The following is a 22350-nucleotide window of genomic DNA, read 5'->3' as shown; positions in this document are numbered from 1 at the left end:
CAGAACTCTATAGTATTTTAAAAATGTAAGTCATTAAATTATTAAAATATCATCTTATTTCTTTATATTCCAATGCATTGCTTCTTATGCCAATTACCTCAAATGTACTTAGATTCATGTAATAGCAAAAATGAAATGATTATTTTATAATTCTAAGTTCATTAAGAGTAATAATAATGGATACGACCAATTATGCCAGTTATCAATAACTAAGAGTAAGCAAAATAACTTACCCTCCCTACAGGGCTCATTGGATGCACCGCATAGTCTGAAGTCATGTTATAGTTAGAAGCTTCATTTATCATACTTATAGGTCGTTCCTTTTTATCTTCAGATGTCATGGTTGCAACAGTCCTGAAAATATAACATGTCAAGAGTCCTAGAACGTGCTGCTTCTGTAACCCACTTTATAATAACGTTTTCCTGGAGCTAACAATGCTGGTGTCTGACTTTTCCAAACAGCTAGGTATTAGCTAGAGCTTAATAAGCTCTATAGTTGCAGCTTAATATTTATAACTACTTGAAATATAACTAAGCACAACTTAAGTTAATATCATGTTTATTTTAATAAGCCTTCTTACAGATATGCTACTCGGTCATCTAACTGGAATGTTAAAATTTTAATTACAAGAAGACCATAACAATGAGAGGGAATTCCCAGGTGGTCACGTGGTTAGGACTCCTCACTTTCACTGCCAAGGGCTCGGGTTCGATCCTTGGTTGAAGAACCGAGATCCCATAAGACAGGCAGTGAAGCAGCCCTCTCCCAACTCCCTAAAAGAAAATAATAACAATGGTACCAACAACTAATTTTTGAGAACAGATTTATAAACTATTTTCAAATAAATTTCACTTGATGCTTATAAAAATCCTGAGAAATGGTAATTCCCAGTATCTCTATTTAAGGATGAGAAACCTAAGCTCAAATGAGTTTGATAATCTGACCAAGTTTAGTTCCCCCTGACCTTGCATCCAGGGATCTTGAGTTTATTCTCTGTATTTGAGCTATTGTAAAAATAGCTTCTGAAATTACATTCCTCATGAAAAAAATTTTAAGCCATGTTTCTATACCACACTTGGTAAACAGATGGTTTACCATATATTCTGTTACTACACTTGACTGCAAGTGTCCAGATTAAAACCTGTTCAACTGCCCTGTATTAAACACGGATAACGGCAATTGGAATGCTGACCCCATTTTGAGCAGAGGTGTTCCATGAAACGCTTTACTTACTGTTCATTTACTACAAAAATACAATTGTCCTGGGACGGCTGTCCGGTGACTGGATGTTTACAGGTCACTTTCCTTTCATTATGGCTGGAAGAAAAGAGAGTAAGAGAAAATGTATGTACTATTACCACAAACTTTACAAAATACCAGGTAGCGAAATAGCCAATTTCTTTATTGCAACAATAAAGTTAGTGAGTAAAGGCGATGCAATTCAAAGCCCCAGGCATTGACACTCCTACATAACCCTTTCTACTGTCTATTGTATGTACATGCGTGTGTGAATGCTAACTTAGTTTTACAACACAGCTAGACTCACCAGTTCCCAACCCACCCCCATCCACAGTAGGACCTCAATTTGTTCTTCTATTTTCATAAACAAAAGTAAGTTGATCTGGCTCCACAATCATTGCATTTTACATGATAGGTGGGCCATGAATAGAAAATAAGTGTGAGTATCCACCTACATCCATTATTTTGTATCCCAGTCTAGGCACATTATAGAGACCCACTGTCAAATTCAAACATGGAAAAATCAATCTAATAGCACTACAAGATGGGCACCAGCATATTAAAACAAAGACTGCAGCAGTGGAAGAGCAATAATTTATGGGATTGTCGTTTCACAAAGAAATCTTGACATAAATAATGTAAAGGGACAGATTTTTATATCTGAAGAAAGTATGCTATAGAAAAATGTAAGAGGAGAAATGGAAGGAGTAAATAAAATTTTTAAATGGATATACAAACAACACAAACAAAGAAAAATCTACCTTTTATGCTTGCTGGGAAAAAAAAAACTGCTTTGATTTAAGAGTGGCTATTTTTTGGAGAATAAGACCTTTGCCTAAGAAATACTATTCTTCCTAGGTCAAGTGATAAGATTATGCCTACTACTGTCTTCTAGATATGAGAGGAGAAAAATCCTAATCTATTTATCTAAGCCCAAAATAACAGATGCCCAAAATAATATGCAACATGCAATGATACCTAAAAAATATACATCATTTGTAAGCAAATATTTTTTTTTCCCCACTGAGTAACACATCACAAAGAAACCTGTAAGGAAGATCAATCACTGACGTGCTAGACCTTAGAAAACAATTACAAAGAAAACAGTCAAGATATTGTACTGAATCCTGCTTTGTTAATTTTAAAAAATTATTCCACGTGATCTGTATTACAGGACATTTATAATCATAAGCCACAAACTTCCTGGCAAACGTTAGGTACATAAGTTCTTTTTCCAAACCAAAACTTTCACCAATATTATTTTTATTGGTTACTCAAGTATTAGAAACTTTACCCAGTAAATAAAACTAAAACCATCTAAAACAGTACATAGTTTTTTTTTTTTTTTAAAGCATTATATATTGACTATCATGATAATAGAATGATGGATGGAATATAATGTGTTTCTATGATTCCTCTAGTTTATAGCAGCTTATTACACCAGTAGGTGTTTACAGCCTTTTGTGGTGTTTTTTTTCTTTTTAAACAAAACACATTTAATAGGTGATAAGAGGTGGTGGGTTTAGATATTTATTTGTGGTGATACTTTCACTACATAAAAAGCATGCAAGTGACTTTCTTACCTGTTGATTTAAGAAAGTGCAACAATGTAAACCTAAAGTCTCATAATGGAACATCAGTTTATGTAGTAAGCAATAAACTGATGACAGAATAATTAAGAACAAACAGCCTCTGGAGATAAAGTGGAAAACGCTGAAGTACCTAAATGTGATGAATACTACGAATATGTCAAGGTACATAAATTCTTATGTTTTAATAGAATAAAACATTGTGGGGAAGGGAGTAAACCTATGATAGAGATTAGACAACTTAATAATGAAAAAAGGAGGACAGCATCTTTTTTTAAGTCTCTTCTTGGGAAGGGGCATTAAAAAGCTAGACTTGGTTCAGTGGAAGGTAGGAGAGAAATATAACAAATTCTTTTTCTAAAAACCAATATTACAAAAATAAAACAAATATTCCCTATTGTATTGCATTATTTTCCAGTACTATGTCATCTTGTCTAGAGGGAATAAAGCAGATTCTAACCCTAATATTCCAGAAACTGTAAATTATAACCACAGAGCCCTACAATGGTTACTGGACTAAGAGATTATTACTCTGACCTCCAAACAATAGATTTGAGTATCCATTCGACAAGGACATGGGCTTCCTTGGTGACTCAGACGGTAAAGAACATGCCTGCAATCTGGGAGACCTGGGTTTAAATACCTGGGTGGGGAAGATCCTCTGGAGAAGGGACTGGCAACCCACTCCAGTATTCTTGCGTGGAGAATTCCATGGACAGAGGAGCGTCAGGCTCCTCTGTCCATGGGGTTGCAAAAGAGTCAGACACGACTGAGTAACACACACAGACAAGGACAGAGGGCAAAGGAGACACTAAAATAAAGAACAATCATAAAGGAGCATAAACACTCTCTTCCCCGAAAGTGGATGCTATTTCAATTAAACTGAATACAGTTATACTGTCCACGTACTTTCAGGACCACAGTTTCTTTAAGTAAAACTCAATAAATAAATGAAAATCTTAGCATTCTTAGTTAAAAGTGCATGCATGCATGCTCAGTCGTGTTTGATTCTGTGACCTCATGGACTGTAGCCTGCCTGGTTCCTCGGTCCATGGGATTTTCCAGGCAAGAATACTGAGTGGGTTGCCATTTCCTTCTCCAGGGGATCTTCCCAACCCAGGGATCAAACCCATGTCTCCTACATTGGCAGGCGGATTCTTTATCACTGAACCACCTGGGAAGCCCCTTAGTTAAAAGATCAGTGACTAAAATCAATCAGGAAAAATGAATATATCTATGTTCTTCTTTAACTTTTTCAATGTATCCATTGTGTTTTATTTAACATTATATTAAGTTGACATAAAAAATCATTTATTTACAAGGGCACTCTAATTTGCAAGCCTTTTGCTATTCTTTAACGAAAGAAAGAATCTTTCCTACTGCTTAGGCCTAACTGTAACATAAACAAAGAAGTCCTCTCAAATGTTTATTTGTTCTGACTTAATTATAGTCTCTCAAGATTACTAGGTTTCTATAAAATTAAAATTCATAAGATTGAGATTTTATAGGCAATTAGTTTAGTTATAAAATGTCATCTCCCATAAAACAACATACTTATCAAATTAAAATCAGAGTAATGTTTTCTAATGATTTTGTTAAAATATCAATTAAAATAATTAAGAGTATGAAAAACCAAAATATCAACCAAACAAAATTCCAGTCTTAACTGTTTACATGTGGTAATTTTCCACAACCTGGTAGGATTGTCAATTCTTACTGCTCTTGTTTGTGCAAATGTATTTTTATATACTTAAAATTTTATTTTTATATTTCAAAAACTAATTTCTAAATCATCCACAGAAACTAAAAATCGGTTAAAAATATACTGAGCCAACAAATGAAAGCAATGTAAACATAACCCAAATGGATCTTTAAAAAAAATAAGCAAAAAGCCATCACTGTTAATGCGTAGAATTCTTTTGGTGCGTAATATACAAGCTCTTTAATACACATAGCAACCGGGCACCCTGGGAGGTGGCTGGCCATGTATCAGGTCATGACCATCATCCTTGGCACAAAAGAGGAGGGACTGCTCGGGACCACAAGAGGGCAGGGAAGACAAAATTCCAGCCTTTCTTCAGTTCTACAGGTCTGTCTGTAGTGTTATTTAAGAAGCATATCTTTTCATCCTACAATCACCATCCTTTTCGTAGTCCAAGTTTTTTTCTTCCCCCTCCTCCTTTGAAGGTTCTCAAAATCCAGATCAAAGTAGCATCAGTTTTTCTATACCATTTATGTACAAGGATGTTCCGATGCAATTCATGCATTACAGAAAAGCCGAAACAGCACATAAATTCTCCATTTGTGTATGCATGAGCACATCCGTAAGAAAGCCGAGGTGAGCGCAGAAACTGCTCCTGGTGCTGTCGACAGCGAGGCGCACACAAATGGCACACCCGCCCACCCTCAAACGTCCAGCAGCTACTTCAGTTCATTGCCTGTTTCATGAAACACACCCATCCACAGGCACTAATGTCACGTCTCTCTACTTCAACACTTCCCAATAATTCACAAGCTGAAACCTCTCCAATGTCCATTTCCACAAGCAAACTGCAGGTCTTTTTCAACGCAAAGTGTATTTGTAGTACTTTTTTTTTCCCTAAGCATTTAAACATGTGTGAACCTATGTTATGTCTTTCACTAGGCTCCTATCTTTATTTGTTTAATTAATTAGGCTGCAGATTGTTAGTTGAAGCCTATGGGATCTAGTTCCCCAACCAGGGATGGAACCCAGGCCCCATGCATTAGAAGTATGGTGTCTTAACCACCAGACCACCAGGGATGTCCTCCTATTTTTATTTTTATGTGTCACTAACGAGGTTTTTGAGGACTATGCTCCTAAACCCATTTTCCACAAAAGCCCCACACTTTCACTGTCCGAGTTTGCAAGGGAGATGATTTTTAGGAAGATGTGTGTTGTGTTACAGCAAAAGTGACTGTACTAAATTACAAATTAACATACCTCTGTGCTACTAAAAATGCATTTGAAGATTTACTAGACAAGGCATTATTTTTTAAATCCTTGCCTGAGATTTTATGCTCTTCACAACTGAAAAGGAAAAATTGAAAAGATATGTTTTATATAGATCTGTTGTTTCTAGAGGAATGCTTATAAAGGAGGGATAAAACTCAGGTCTTGATATAAAACATTCTTATAGTCACAGAACTAGTCCCCATTTTGTCTCTGACTCATTGTGGCATAGCAGGAGATCTAAACTTTTCTAAATATAAGTGCAGGTATTCACCTCCATCTAATTCTTACTTCCAGACTTCTGTCTGAGATGGTTTAATGTGTAAGCTCAGACTAATGGTTTTTCAACTGCGCTAAACTGCGTTAGTTCTGTCTGACTCTTTGTGACCAGATGGACTGTAGCCCGCCAGGCTCCTCTGACCATGGATTCTCCAGGCAAGAATACTGGAGTGAGGTGCCATGTCCTCCTCCAGGGGATCTTCCCGACCCAGGGGTCAAACCCTTGTCTCCTACGCCTCCTGCATTGGCAGTGGGGTTCTTTACCACTAGCACCACCTGGGAAGCCCTGGGAATAATTTTTATCTCCCAAGGGACATTGGGAAATGTGTGGTAAGGTGTCTGGTTTTACATATATGTTATTGAAGTATAGTTGATTTACAAAGATGTGTTCATTTCTGCTATATGGCAAAGTGACTCAGTTATGCATATATATACATATACTTTTTAATAATATAGAATATGTATTCTTTTTAATTATTCTTTTTAATATTCTTTTCCATTAGGTTTATCCTGGACCTTGAATATAGTTCCCTGTGCTATACGGTACATCCACTGTCTGGTAGCACTTTTTGAACATTACAACTGGGGCTCGTATGTAGTGAGTAGAGGCCAGGATGCTGCTCAACATCTTACAACTTGCAGGAGAATTTTTCACAGGAAAAAAAGTATCCAGCACCAAATATCAATATGCTGAGGCTGGGTAACTTCCAGGAGGGCTTGCACCAGGGGACACCTTCCAGGATTGCTGCTGCCAGTGCCCTGGTCCCTGCGGGGAGCCCACTGTCAACCCACACCTCTGCAGGAGACCTTCCAACACCAGCAGGGGACATGGGTTCGATCCCTGGCCGGGGAACTGGGACTGAACATACCGCAGAGCAACTAAGCCCAAGCACTGCAACTACTCAGCCCACAAACCGCAACTAGAGAGTCCGTGCACCACAAGGAAGGATCCTACCTGATGCAATGAAGGTTCCATGTGCTACAACTAAGACCCAAGGCATTTAATACATAAATAAATATTTTTAAAAAAACAGTGCTGAGGTTAATAAACCCTACGTGAAGACCATCATCACTCTCTAACAATAACCTCTACCACATAAGCCAGGTGTATTATTTCTGTGGGTTCATTGTACCTGTCCACGTCTCAGCTGCCTCACAGTTAGGTAACAGTAGCTATGTCACATGCTGCTTGTCTATTTGTTCAGAACTGTTCTCTGTACCTGGGGATGGCCGTGAACAAAACGTAAAAATCACTGCCCTTGTGGAACCTACTTTCTAGTGGGGGTGTTTATGAAGATTAAATGAGTAAAGAGTATAAACATGGCCAGGAACAGACAAGCCCTTGAAAACATTTATTTTTGTTATGAACTATAGGAATTGAGCATATGTTGGTGTCATCAGACAACTTGTCAGGTTCAGCAACCTATTTAAACTGAAACAGTTCAAATGAACATGCAACCTGAAAAATGTCAAAAACTCATGTTATCCCGCTAGTCAGTATTTACTGTCAAAGAATAAAGGTGTGATCTCTCGTGGCTCTCATGTTTCTGGTCAAGATATTCCTAATATATCCGAAAAAAGAAAATAGAGGAGAAAAGTCACTCTAATACAAAAGCTCCAAGGAGACAGTAGCTATGTTTTTAAGGCAGTATTCGAGAACGTTTTTAAATAATGACAAACAAAACTTTAAAAAAATGGACTCCGCTATTCTGGAGAGTTCATGACTGAATGAAATAGGCCATATCCAGGAGCTCATTCTGAGGATCACGCTCTATCAAAGGCCCACGTAAAGGATCAAATCTGTGGCACTTTTAGAAAAGATATCAACAAATTGAGAAACAGCAACACAAATTGCTTGTTCTTTGGCATTATGCCCTCTTCACTCTTTATTACTAGACAGTTAATCATTTACTAGAATTTACACGGAAGATCTGCTTAATTCCAACCCCTATGGAACTATTTCAGTCAATGATAATTGGATTTTAAAAGATCTTTAGATGAATAAATCCATGTGTGTATAAAATGGCATATTTCCATCAAATTATACAAAAAACAAATTAAATGACAAATCTACTGGAGATGGAGTAGAAATTCATTGTTCTGTCTTATTCCTTTTCAGATTGCATTTGTGAACCAAACAGCGCCTCTTGAAGGTTACTGTACCAGAAAACGTGGGTGAAGGTGTGCTACCTTAAGCCGTTCTGAGCTTTACACCAAAAGGGAAGGCTGATAAACTACAGTGGTTCCTATAACCCATTTATGGAAACAATTTAATGGGTTAGAGTCAACTCTAAGTGGGAGGTGCTGTTATACGAAGAGTAATTTAGGCTGTATGGCAGCGCTCTGAAGACTGGGGATGCTGGTGTTTATGTCCATTTCCAGGCTTGCTAGAGAAAGCCACTTTTTGGTTCAGTCCACCCTGCTGGTCTGTTCTCAGCAGGACACTAATGAGGGAGCATGCCAATCAAGGATATCCCTAAGGAAACAATCCCCCATACACTAAACAGATGCCTGAAATGTCCATTTCAAATATAAACCCCAATAAAATTATGGGTTTAGAAAGAGGAAGAAAGATGTCTGCTAACATGGTGTTTAAATTTTTGAGAATAATGATGAAAGGCAGTAACACTGAAAGAATTTTCATTCTTAATGGAGAGATTATTTCAAAATATACAAGACAAAACATGTTTAGCATAGCTATGAACTGAAAAATGAAATCCAGTTTTTTAGAAAGTTTATTTATTTTTAATCAAAGGCTAATTGCTTTACAATGCTGTCTTGGTTTCTGCCATACATCAACATGAATCAGTCATAGGTAACTTGGTTTTAAAACTCCTATAATCCAACATTAAGGCTACAACTTTGCAACCTTTGTTGAGTGTAAATGTAAATTTTGCATCAGGTATTTATAAACAGGTGAAATACCCTCACATTAAGTCCTTTAAAACATTAGGATCTGTCTGATTTTTGCAAAATGAATATAGCACTGAGAGTACTAGATTGAAAAATTAAAATGAATCAGTACAGTACATAGTGTATAGTCTTTAAACCAAATATGGAAAGAAGCTATTTTAGATTTAAAAATAAGAACATTTGAGATTCCAAGGAGATATGATTATTCATGATTGTATAATATGGCAATACTGAATGGTCTATCCTGTTTAGCTGGGTATCTGATCAGTCCCAAACTGGCTGCAGTGGTCCCAAACATCACACGCAGACCACAGAGTCTAGAAGCGAAAGGAAAGTCTCCGCATACACTATTCCTTTTCAAGAGGTTTCTCAAGAACTCCCTGGCCATCCTTGTCTAGACACTCATTGGCCAGATATATGTGTCAAAAGGGCTTCCCAAGTGACTCAGTGGTAAAGAATCTGCCTGCCAAAGCAAGAGATGTGGGTTTGATCCTTGGGTTGGGACGATCCCCTGGAGGAGGAAAGGTCAACCCACTCTAGTGTGCTGAAGAATCTTATGGACAGAGGAGCCTGGCAGGCTACAGTCCATAGGGTTGCAGAGTCTGAGACGACTGAAGCGCTGAGCACCCACACACGCATACAAATGAGATCACACGGTATTTGCCTTTCTCGGACTCGTTTCACTTAGCATAAATGCCCTCATGGTCCATCCATGTTGTTTCAAATGGGAATATTCCGTTGTGTGCATATGTATATGCACGTACATACAAACTGTATTTCCTTTATCCATTCATTCACTGATGGACGCCTCCGTTGTTTCCCTATCTTGGCTATTATAAACTATGCTGCAATGATCTGGGGTGGGTGGCAGTACAGACAGCTTTTTGAATTAGTGTTTTTGTTTCCTTTGGATAAATACCCAGAAGGACCTGTTAGATGAACATGGTGATTCTATTTTCAACTTTTTGAGGAACCTCCATACTGTTTCCCACAGTGGCTGTACCAACTTCCATTCCCACTAATGTGCACTGAGGGTTCTCTCCTCCACATCCTAACCAACACTCACCTCTTAAAACAAGTGATGATAGTGCTCTTAACAGGTTTGACTTGCAGTTCCCTGTTGAGCACATGTTCATGTACCTGTTGGTCATCTGTATGTCTTCTTTGGAAAAACATCTTTTCAGACCCTCTGCCGATTTTTTTAACTGAATGTTTTTTTGTGGGTTTTTTTTTTTTTTTTGCCATTGAGTTGTATGAGTTCTTTATACATTTTAGATATTACTCCTTATCAGACACATGACTTGCTAATATTTTCTCCCACTGGGTAGACTGCCTTTTCATTTTATTGATGGTTTTATTATGCAGTTAGTCCCACTTGCTTATTTTGCTTTTGTTGCTGTTTTCTTTGGTGTTAGGAAAAGATTTTTTTTTAACGTTTTGGCCATTAATAACTATGCACTGGCTACTTCTTAGTATTGCAATTCTCCCCATGGGAATATTTGTTTTAGTGATTTTTTTTTTTAATACTTTGACTTCATGAGTGACTCCAATGATTGCTTTACTACAAAACCCATTCTGTTTTTTAACTTAGGAAATAAATATTGAAATTGCTAACATCAATAACGAAAGATTGAGGGCAGGAGGAGAAGGGGACAACAGAGCATGAGGTGGTTGGATGGCATCACTGACTCAATGGACATGAGCTTGAGTAAACTCCATGAGTTGGTGATGGACAGGGAGGCCTGGCGTGCTGCAGTCCATGGGGTCACAAAGAGTCGGACATGACTGAGCGACTGAACTGAACTGAACAGCCAGTAATTCGTCTGAGTGATATGTCGGACAGAGAAGAGTTTACTAGGTAGTGTTTTATACGTGTACCAGTGGTAAGAAGGTTGAAAATCTATCAACTATGCACAAAGTATATATTTTAGAAAACTGTCCCACAGAAGAGATTTTGGTTGTCTCTTATTAAATTCAGCTGCAAACCCCCATTTGCGTGATTTGCTCAGCATCATGTATTTCCCTTATAGGAGAGAAAGAAGGATTTAATTTAGTCTAAGAAAAATAGGATATCATAGTGGTTTGGCAGTTCTTTCTGCAACCCTGTCAAGAAGCCAGTATCATGACTTGGACTTTTACAAGGGCTGAGACCTTAAAACGTGCCTCACACCCACAATGCTGTTAGGCTGGAGCAAGGCAGAGAGATGTGCGGACTATGGAAGTGATTGTATTTCTCAAATTTAGGTACCAAACCAAACAGCAAACAGCTCAGATGTGCATGGACAACTCTTCAATATCCTTCCACTCCAACCAAAAAGAATACTCAATGTACATTCTCAATGCGGCCCTGGTTTCATTATACTATCAGACAATTATACTTTTCAACTTGTTTTAAAATTGAAGAGCTTTGCAAACTATCATATATAGGACTGATAAACAACAGGGTCCTACTGTAGAACACAGGGAACTATATTTAATATCCTGTGATAACCCATAATGGAAAAGAATGTATAACTGGATATAACTGAATCACTTGGCTGTATAGTAGGTATTAACAACATTGTAAATCAACTATACTTCAGTTAAAAAAAAAAACTGAAGCGCCTTTACCAATAGAAATTATGATGCTATATATGTCACTGTGAGACTCAGTCTCAAATGAGGTTTAAAAACCATGTCTGAAGTAGTGACTTTAGTTATTAAATATGATTTTTATTTATTAGTTATTAAATCAATTGGGTCTATGGTGATCCAGAGTAATTTTTAAAACACTGTTACATGTAAAGTTGATTAATGTCTTACGCAGATAACTATTTGGATTTATTTTCCTTTAAATAAAAAGGAAAAAAATGCTATGTTGAAATCTGACTACCACAATGACTGTTTCTGCAATTTATTTTTAAACTGAAAATATGCTGGCATGGAAAATTATGCCTGCAATTAAAGGCAGTGTTTTAAGAACAAAAGAAAACACTGAAAGTGCCATGCCTTTTCTTGAGAGAAATGGAATTCTTGAGCCTCAGTTATGTGAATAACCACTGAGTTAGCAATCTAAAAAGATTGCAATTTTTTTTCTTTTGCGAAACATGTAAAGTATATATTTCCTTTCCCCACATTTAGTTCTAAATGCCATTTGCCTTTAACTTCCAACTAACTGCTTCCAGACGTCCTGCTAAAACCTCAGTGATTCATTTACCCACATCTCCAAATTTTCCTTTCAGCCTTAACCCCTTATATTCTCTCCTTCCTCCTCCCATCATTCAGGAAACGGAGCATCTCAGATTTCTTGGGGGCTGGGAGTGGGGAGGGGGTATGGAACAAAGGATGCACCCTCTCTGATCCACACTCCCAACAAGAAATATAAAAATCATCACCTAAATAGCAACCACCGTGTGACATCACTCTGAGCGCAGCTCACACTCTCCATCTGAGCCTGCTGCACTGGAAACTTGACCAGCAATCCTCACACTGCCCCTCCAAGGTACGCATTACAGTCTTCACTCTACATGTGAATACACTGAGGCTCACAGCCTCACTTTTGTTCTCCATGTGTCAGAAGCCACATGGAGACCTGGTCCCCAAAGCTCCAGTTCTGTCTTTTTCAGTCTCCTTTTCCCTGCTTTCAACAGCCGCCCCTTCTTGACTCATCACGGCCAGTGAGACTTCTCAGTTCTGCTTCACATCTTCTCCCAAGTTTCTGCTCAATGGTAACTAAAACACAACACAACACAACACATCACATCACAACACTACCCTTTCCTTGCGCACACCATGGACACGCACCCTCCTTCGCCTTCTCATGTCTCACTGCCTAGCATCACCCCAAGGCTATACCCATCTGAAGCACAGTAATGAAATCTTCACTGATTCCAGTGGAATTTTAAACCCAGTGTTTCTTCTCCATCTTCTTATTCTCTACGGCTTTGCAATCATTCTCCATTCTCAGCTGCTCAGACAACATTATCACAATGTAAATGTAACCTCACATTTCCCTGATTATAGGTCCCAAAGAATTTAAGCACAAATAACATCAATAGTAAACAATGGGATTTTTACAAAAGCACCCAACAGGAATTGAAAACTTTGCTTTTCCCACTGGGAAAATAGGAGTATGATGTAACGCTGCAAGTACAAACCTGAAAGCATTATTATAGACTAGAACAAAATAAAGGAAAAAAATTCAAAATATGAGATTCACATATAAATTAATCTGTTTTAGTTTTTGCATTTACAGATAATTTCTACATCATCTTCTAAAAAAAACTTCCTAAATAAAACCAACACACTAATTTAGAATCTCAAAATAAATTTGACAATAGACTTTAAATAATTTTGGAATTAGAGAATTCAATTAACACCATGCTATTTATGAACAAAATGAACCCAGCATGCTAGTAACTGTTATCCATCCTGAGTTTTATGGGACAGGTACATTTTAGACCACTTAATAAATCACATTATAAACAAAAATGCTTAAAATAATTTAGATAATTGTCTCACTTGGAAGTCATCTGAGTGATTCTTAAGAAGCTTTTAAATAGGGAGGTTAAATGACACTTTATGATTAAAACAGAAAAATGGCTCTTAGAATGTACAAGCTAATCCACCAGAGTCATTTTCTGTCATGCACTCAAGAATCAAGTGACATCTCTGGTTGCTATCCAGAAATTACCCTATGTAAGAAGCTCGCTAATGGCATCTCCATCACTGCCTTAGTCTAGGCTCTTAAGTCTCCCAAGGCCCTTAACAACATCCGAATTCATCTCATTATAATCAGGATATCCCCCATTTAGAGCATCCTCCACTGAACCTCAACTTCCTTCTATAAAACAGCAACTGAAACCAAAACAACAACAAACCTTATTCCAGAGGGCTCTTGAAAGGATCAAGTACCTAAGCACCACCATACGTTACCTAATAAAGCCGTCACTAAATAGTAAGTAGCCCAACTTGAATATGACATGTGGACGCAGGGTGGGTGGACGGGGAGGGTGGGACACCCTGGGAGAGTGGGACTGACATATATACGCTGTGCTGTGCTTAGCTGCTCGGTCGTGTCTGACTCTTTGTGACCCCACGGACTGAGGACCGCCAGGCTCCACTGTCCGTAGGGATACTCCAGGCAAGGATACTGCAGTGGGTTGCTATGCCCTCCCTCCAGGGGCTCTTCCCAACCCAGGGACTGAACCCAGGTCTCCCGCCTTGCAGGCAGGTTCTTTACAGTCTGAGCCACCAGGGAGCCCAAGAAGACTGGAGTGGGTAGTCTTTCTCTTCTCCAGGGAATCTTTCTGATCCAGGAATCGAACCAGGGTCTCCTGCACTGCAGGCAGATTCTTTACCAGCTGAGCTAACGGGGAAGCCCATATCGATTTCACTCCCGTATGTAAAACAGATAGCTGGTGGGAAGCTGGTGTATCACACATAGAGCTCAGCATGGTGCTCTGTCATGACCTAGAGGGTTAGTGGGGGATGAGGGTTCAAGAGGGAGGGCATATATGTATCCATATAGCTGATTGACTTTGTTCTACAGCAGGAACACACGCAATATTGTAAAGCAATTATATCCCAATTTAAAGAAATACATAATAAACATGAATGTGCTAGCAGAGTGAGGTTTCCTGAAGAGAAGTCAAATTATGTCACATCCTTGCTTTAAAAAGTTTTTGGCTCTCTGCACTATGTTTAATGTGAAGTACAACTATAATTTAATGAATGAGGAACCTGATAAGTTGATCAAAAGTTAAAGTTCACTGTTGAATGATCTATGTAAAAAGTCCTTGTAAAACCACACAAGAATAATAATGATCACAGGGTATATACTCCAGCAATTTCAAAGAACGTTTATTTGAAAAAGTAGTCACTTATTTAAAAAACTATTAATTACAAAAGTCTAATGGAGTTTTAAAATAAAACTAAGCAGAATTCCAACTTATGAACACGTCAGTAGTCAGAAATATTTTTGGCATTAAAGAGCAGTATTGTGGCATAACATACACACACACACACACACAAAAAAAAACCTAAAATTTCCCTAATTCAGACAACTCTATTGCTCCCTAATGAATGCTAATTAGTAATGTTTCATTGTAACATGTACTAAATGGAGGATTACTATACCCCTCGGAAGGAAGCGAACAACAAATTAGAAAAAGCAGAATTTAAGCACCATCTCCTTTGTTTTTTTGGATGGTTATACACTACTTTAAAAAGCTAACCTAGTTCTAAATAGGTTGCAAAAAAGATCCAATTATTATAGGTGAAACATTCTTCCCAACAGAATCAAGTGAAGTTTTTCAAATTAGGAAAAAAATTAGTAATTATTGAATTTGACTATTCTTCATTCATTATTTTCTTACTGCATAAGCGTTACCAAAAAACCACTTCAAGAATAAAAAGGAAGCTACTGGTAAGTCAAATGATACCCCTATGTCACAAAGACATTTTAAGGAATGGTATGCCTTCAAAATGGCTGTATTTTCTGTGTAACTTAAGTATTTTCACTCACTCAGTATGAGACAGGCACTGGTGACACTTGGCCTTAACGATATTCTTACAAACAAATAGGAGGAGTAATTAACCAAAAACGAGCCTGATTTGGGGCTGATTTTGCTTAGTTGGAAAGGGGAAGAGCCGAGATGGTGGCCCAGAAGTGGATGCCACTTGAATTGAGCCTCCATGGATCAGCAAGAATATTCAGATGTGACCAGAGTTTAGCACAGATGGAAGGGAGGGGGCACAGAAATGGGACTGAAAATCCAGGCTTTGAGTGACAGTATATTTATATATGATTTCCAAGTGGCGCAGTGGTAAAGAATCTGTCTGCCAATGAAGGAGACGCAAGAGATGTGAGTTCGACCCCTGGGTAGGGAAGATCCCCGGGACAAGGAAATGCCAACCCACTCCAGTATTCTTGCCTGGAGAATTCCACAGACAGAGGAGCCTGGTGGGCTACAGTCCATAGGGTAGTGAAGAGTCAGACAGGACTGAGCACACACACACACACACACACACACACATATATAAAATTTCTATTATGCAATTTTAAAGCAGTGTATTTGTTCCACTGATAGGTTCTCTGTCACTTCAATTTCAAAGGAATGCATCTTTTTAAACTCTGAAAAGGTCCAAAGAGTAATGCACTTATGTGATGCACACAGCACTTTAATTAAGGCTCAGTTTTGTCAGCAAATCATTATCCCTAAGTACTGAGAAATTTCTCACTTACAGATGAGGCAGAAGTCGGACAAAGATCTGACCCAGAAGAGCAGGCAGGGCCCACTTCCCGCAGCAGAGACCCAGACACAGCGAGCACCGCCGGCAGTGAACTCCGATGGCCGCCTGCAGGCCACTGTGACGGCCGAGTGCTACTCAGGATATGCTTCCTTCTAACAGAGTGTGAAGCCACGGCACGCTACTAGATGGTTAGGATAACTAGTACGTTTTCATCACCACAGTAAAGATGAAAACTCTAATGCAAGGCTCAAGATATTCCCCTCATTCATTTAACTTGTGTAATCATTTATTCATGCCCAAACCTTCATTAAACATCTATTATGCATGAAGTTTTGTACTCTCCACCACTATGAAACAAAAATATAGTTCAAGACTATAATGGGCTTCAGAATACTGTTCCATCTGAGTTGACCAAGCCAAATCTCAAACTTGAAGAATACCACAATCATATTTTACTACCAGGCTTCAGTATTGCTTGGAATGAGTTCCTCAAAGAACACCTTATTCATGAACAGACAAGCACTTTATTCCCAGTGCTTTAGAGTTAAGTCAGGCTTTTATGTCAATTTCAGGTTATTCCCCCTGACCCCCACCCCAAGCTCTGCTCATCCTCCCTTCTTTTGTCAAATTTAATTTCCTGTTCATACAAAAAAGTTAAAGTAGCTTCTCTTCACTTGAACTCTAGTGGCATTTAGGCCAGTGACCTCTGAAGTCATAATGCCTCAAAAACATCATTGTTAAGAATGACCCAATATGTTTCAATTCATCGTTACTACAGTAACTTACTGATTAAAATATAGGCTATTTTAAAACCATGTTAAAATAGTTTAAGTAGATTTGAGATAAATTTTAAAAGCAATAAAAATATTAATGAGTTCTCTATATACTTAAAGCTTCTAGATTGGGGCAGAATTTGAAAATTCTACAACTTATGGAAAAAACTGGATCTTGAATTAAGCCTATCAAGGCAAACAAAATGAAGCTGAAACCCTACTTCTGTATCTCTCTGTTTCTAAAAATATAGAAGTATAATGTATTAGGAGTCATAATAAAGCAGTTATTGATATTTTTGTACATCCGCATATAAAAAACTGAGTTTGATCATTTCCTCTCAATAACTATCCTATTCATGTAAAAAAAAAATATGTGTAAAGAGTCTCATTCTTTATTTGCTTCAAAAAACTGATGTGAAAATATTCAACATTATCTATAAAGAATTTCTATATTGTGTTTTCCTCAACTAGACATACAAAGTAAAAAGGACTGTTCTTTAAGAGAAAACTTTGTTTGAAAATTCTCCAAAAAACCTTGAAATAACAAGGCTGCCATTGAACTTGCAAGAGAAGAATTATGCCAGAAATGATAAAGCCTAAGAGTTTAAAGGCTTCAGTTTATTCTATATAAACAGTATGAAATAAAAATGATGTCACTCCTTCACTCAAAAGGGAGGAGGAGAAAAGCAAAATATAGTTACTCAAACATACACACACACAGTTTTACCCAACCTTCTGAAACTAATGATTTCAAAACTAACTCAATTTCTATAGTGCAATTCAAAGACATGAATTAATATTGCAAAAAGAAATCAATCTTTAAAAGGCATGTTGCCATCCTTTATAATCAAAGGCACTAGTAACTTACTGCTCTTAAATTTTAGGCTCACAAATGAAGATTCCTATTTTGACTCACATTGCTGACATAACCCCAAATAATTAATTAAAGAGCTGCTTCAGCCAATTTTTAATTAGTTCAGACTAGTGATATACTTTTTAATAAAAGCATTATGTAATGAGTACTGTTAACATCTCCAAAGGAACTTCTGAGAATTATTCATTTCTTTCTTGTGAAGTGAGAAACAAAAAATCACGTTCCTCCTCTGAATAAGTTAAAAAAAATAAATAAATGAAAATCCTTAGGCTTTCAAGCAATTTGCAACCACTGTGCTTTTATGTAGCTTCAAGTTAAGGAGAGACCAAAAGGAAGATTACATCTTCAAATGCTCAAGTCATTTGAAAAAACCTCACAATGTATTTACATTTCTCTAAGAATACAATATTTCAGTTATAGAAATATCTACAATATGTAAATCCTGGCACTAGGGCTCTAAAGCTTACTTACCACAGGCTCATTAACTGAGAAAAGAACTACTGCTCATTTAGCCATCAGCTATTTATTATTACACATTAAAGTAACAAGCATTACTCACCAGCCTCCATCAAGATTACATTCAACTACAGGCAGAGGGGATACTGGAAGGAAAAGCAGACTGACTCCGCTGCTTTGTCTTGAGCAGCTCCCAAACGAGCGCCCCGGGGACCGAGCCCTCAGGAAAGGCACCGTGGCCGGGGGGCCGCCTGCCACTCTGCCAGTCTGCCACCGGACTGACGTCACGCCCCAGCATGTCACTGCGGCCGCAGACTGAGGCAGCTTCTCTGGAACAGTTTGTTGTGATTCTGTACGCCTTCCAGCCAGAGGAGTAGAGTATGATTTCAGTTCCCTTCAAGTTGGCACACAGCACAGGGTAAAATACCAGCATACGTGGCTGCCAACGGCTCGTGAAGAGTGTTCGGAGGATTTTTAAATAACCTTAGTTCTCAATAGATGTTTTCTGTTAAAACGATAAGCAAACCTATTCAAGTGATTCCTTTCAAAACATTTTTTGGGGGTTGCTGTTGTTTCCAGAGTTGATCCATATTTCAAAAAATACAGCCAATAAAAGGTACAAAGAAAGCTAAAATTGTGGAGACCTAAATGGGAAGAGAATCCAAGACCCAGGAAATATATATATGTGTGTGTGTGGCTGATTCACTCTGGTGTACAGCAGAAACCGCACAACATTGTAAAGGAACTATAGTAATAGTATTAGCTGCTCAGTTGTGTCCGACTCCTTTGCGACCCCGTGGACTGTAGCCCACCAGGCTCCTCTGTCCATGGGACTCTCCAGGCAAGAACACTGGAGTGGGTTGCCATTTCCTCCTCCAGGGGATCTTCCAGACCCAGGGATTGGTAGGTGGGTTCTTTACTACCAGTGCCACTTGGGAAGCCCTAAAATACTATTAAAAAAAAAAAATTACAACTGCCTTCAGTTCTATTACCTAAAATGATGAGAATAATAATGATAATGGTTGACCACATATTATGCCAAGCACTTTACAATCTCAACTGAGCCTCAGAACCGAACGACCCAGTATCCGTAATTATCCCCATTTTACGGAAAAGACTGAGGCACAGAGTAGTTAGGGAACCTGCCCCGCCACAACGCTAGTCAGTGACTGTTGCTGTTCTTTAGTCGCTAAGCTGGGTCCCGTTCTTTTGTGACCCCATGGACTATACAGCCCACCAGGCTCCTCTGTCCATGGAATTTCCCAGGTAAGAACACTGGAGTAGGTTGCCATTTCCTCTTCCAGTGGGACTTTCAACCCAGGGATCAAACCCACATTTTCTGCACTGGCAGGCAATTATTTACCACTGAGCCACCTGGGAAGTCCAGTAAGTGAACTGAGCAGGACTCAAAACCCATACATCTGATCACTAAGTTATACCATTTTGCAGGAAAGATACCAGCTGTTAACATTCTGGTGAACAATCTTTTCGACCAGAGTGTGTGTATATAAACACACATTTATTCAATATAAGGAAATCAAACTATATATGCTGTTTTGCAACTCACTTTTTTAAATTCAGTAATATGCCATGGTCAGTTTTCCATATCAGTAACTATATTCTTAACTTTTCTTTTTTTGATGGCTGCCCATGACACTGATCTAAACCTGATTCCGATTGGACACTTAATTTAAAACTTTTTGTTATACACAGTGCTTCAGGTCAGGTCAGGTCAGTCGCTCAGTCGTGTCTGACTCTTTGCGACCCCATGAATTGCAACACGCCAGGCCTCCCTGTCCATCACCAACTCCCAGAGTTTACTCAAACTCATGTCCATCGAGTCGGTGATGCCATCCAACCATCTCATCCTCTGTCGTCCCCTTCTTCTCCTGTCCCCAATCCCTCCCAGCATCAGGGACTTTTCCAGTGAGTTAACTCTTCGCATGAGGTGGCCAAAGTATTGGAGTTTCAGCTTCAGCATCAGTCCTTCCAATGAACACCCAGGACTCATCTCCTTTAGGATGGACTGGTTGGATCTCCTTGCAGTCCAAGGGACTCACAAGAGTCTTCTCCAACACCACAGTTCAAAAGCATCAATTTTTCAGCACTCAGCCTTCTTCACAGTCCAACTCTCACATCCATACATGACTACTGGAAAAACCATAGCCTTGACTAGACAGACATTTGTTGGCAAAGTAATGTCTCTGCTTCTTAATATGCTATCTAGGTTGGTCATAACTTTCCTTCCAAGGAGTAAGCGTCTGTTAATTTCATGGCTGCAATCACCAGCTGCAGTGATTTTGGAGCCCCCCAAAATAAAGTCTGACACTGTTTCCACTGTTTCCCCATCTATTTCCCATGAAGTGATGGGACCAGATGCCATGATCTTGTTTTCTGAATGTTGAGCTTTAAGCCAACTTTTTCACTCTCCTCTTTCACTTTCATCAAGAGACTTTTTAGTTCCTCTTCGCTTTCTGCCATAAGGGTGGTGTCATCTGCATATCTGAGGTTATTGATATTTCTCCCGGCAATCTTGATTCCAGCTTGTGCTTCTTCCAGCCCAGCGTTTCTCATGATGTACTCTGCGTAGAAGTTAAGTAAGCAGGGTGACAACATTCAGCCTTGGTGTACTCCTTTTCCGATTTGGAACCAGTTTGTCGTTCCATGTCTGGTTCTAACGGTTGCTTCCTGACCTGCATATAGGTTTCTCAAGAGGGAGGTCAGGTGGTCTGGTATGCCCATCTCTTTCAGAAAACAGTGCTTAAGGTAGCCTAGATAGCTTTGTGCTTTCTTGTGTTTATCTGTGCAAGGTAATTCTTAGAAATGACACGGATAGGTCAAAGCATGTGTGTGTCTTCAACATCTGCCTCCTTGACACTCCAAAAAGAGGTAACAATTTATAACTTAATACGTTATACTTCTTTCCCACATAAAGGATACTGACAATTATTTTTCTTCCTTGTAAATCTAATAGAAAATACAGCTTTAATTGTGTTTGTGTGTTTTAGTTGCAAGTGAGGTTAAACCTTTCTTCATGAGCTTGTTCACACGGAAGGCAGTCCAGTTAATGGCTAGAAGCATGTAAGGTCTGGAGTCAGATGACTCTAAGACCAGCTCTTCTTCCAGGAGTTCTCAGACCACAGGCAAGTTACTTAGCTTCTCTATGCTTCAATTTCCTTATAGGGAAAATAAAGACAACAATTCAATCCTCAAGGGATTTTTGTGAGAATTAAATGAGAAAAGCCATGTAAAGCAATTGGAACAGTGCCTACCACCTAACAAGTGTTTAATTAAATGTTAACTCATATTTGATGACCAATCATATCTCTTCTGCATTTCATGCCCTTCAACCAAAAAGGTGATTCTTAATCAGACTACGGACAAACTATTTTATAAAATGTACTGAAAGTATCTTGTTAGCATGTTAATGACACAAAAATGTGAAGACACCTCAAAAGTGAGTTGTCTTACAATTAATCTAGCATGTAACATAGCCAATGCTTAAAAAAAAACACTTCTTTCATATGAAACTGCAATAACAAAAATTAAAAATAACATTTCAAGTTGAGAAAACAAAACTGTTTCATCACATAGCTTGAAATATAGACAAGCAAGCCGATGCAGTTTGCTATAGCCAGAAGGGTTTGCATATGTTTTAGAATAGTAGTCAGTCATTCATGGATCTGCCCTATTTTTCTTTCCAAAGTGAAGATTTTGTGAATCTCAATTAGTCTCTGTTTAAACTTCTCACACTAAAAATGAAAACAAAACCCATTCTTGAAGACATTAAAGAAAAGTTAAAATAACTTTTGCTATAGTTCTGAAAGCAAAGGACAGTCCCTATTAAATGACACAAACCATAACAACCTTTAAGCACAATATATGAAGGTTAAAATGTATATTACTCCTACCCTAAGCCAATGTGACCTTGTGTTATGTAATAAAGTTCAACTGTTCACATCAACAGAGCAGGCAAAACAAAACACTTATAAAATGCACTAAGAAGGAAGCTATATATTTTT

The 22350-nt window shown here is 38.3% G+C and overlaps 1 protein-coding gene across 8 annotated transcripts in view; it reads right to left on the bottom strand.

Moving 5' to 3' along the window:
• The window catches only part of PLEKHA5 (pleckstrin homology domain containing A5), a 253695-nt gene that overhangs the window by 105258 nt on the left and 126087 nt on the right, over window positions 1-22350 (bottom strand). For 6 of the 8 annotated variants that reach the window (XM_043881507.1, XM_043881509.1, XM_043881501.1 and 3 more), the window contains 2 exons: window positions 1235-1318; window positions 234-354 (listed from right to left, as the gene is read on the bottom strand). In XM_043881507.1, coding sequence (XP_043737442.1) covers window positions 234-354; window positions 1235-1318 — 205 coding nt within the window. Of the gene's footprint in view, window positions 1-233; window positions 355-1234; window positions 1319-12366; window positions 13040-18431; window positions 18694-22350 lie in introns of those variants that run through there. The other 2 variants (XM_043881505.1, XM_043881504.1) reach the window with 2 other exon arrangements.

The sequence above is a fragment of the Cervus elaphus genome, chromosome 22, assembly GCF_910594005.1.
Source record: "Cervus elaphus chromosome 22, mCerEla1.1, whole genome shotgun sequence".
Lineage (NCBI taxonomy): Eukaryota > Metazoa > Chordata > Mammalia > Artiodactyla > Cervidae > Cervus > Cervus elaphus.
The sequence above is the reverse complement of the archived record's forward strand: the minus strand, read 5'-3'. Positions and strand labels throughout refer to the sequence as shown.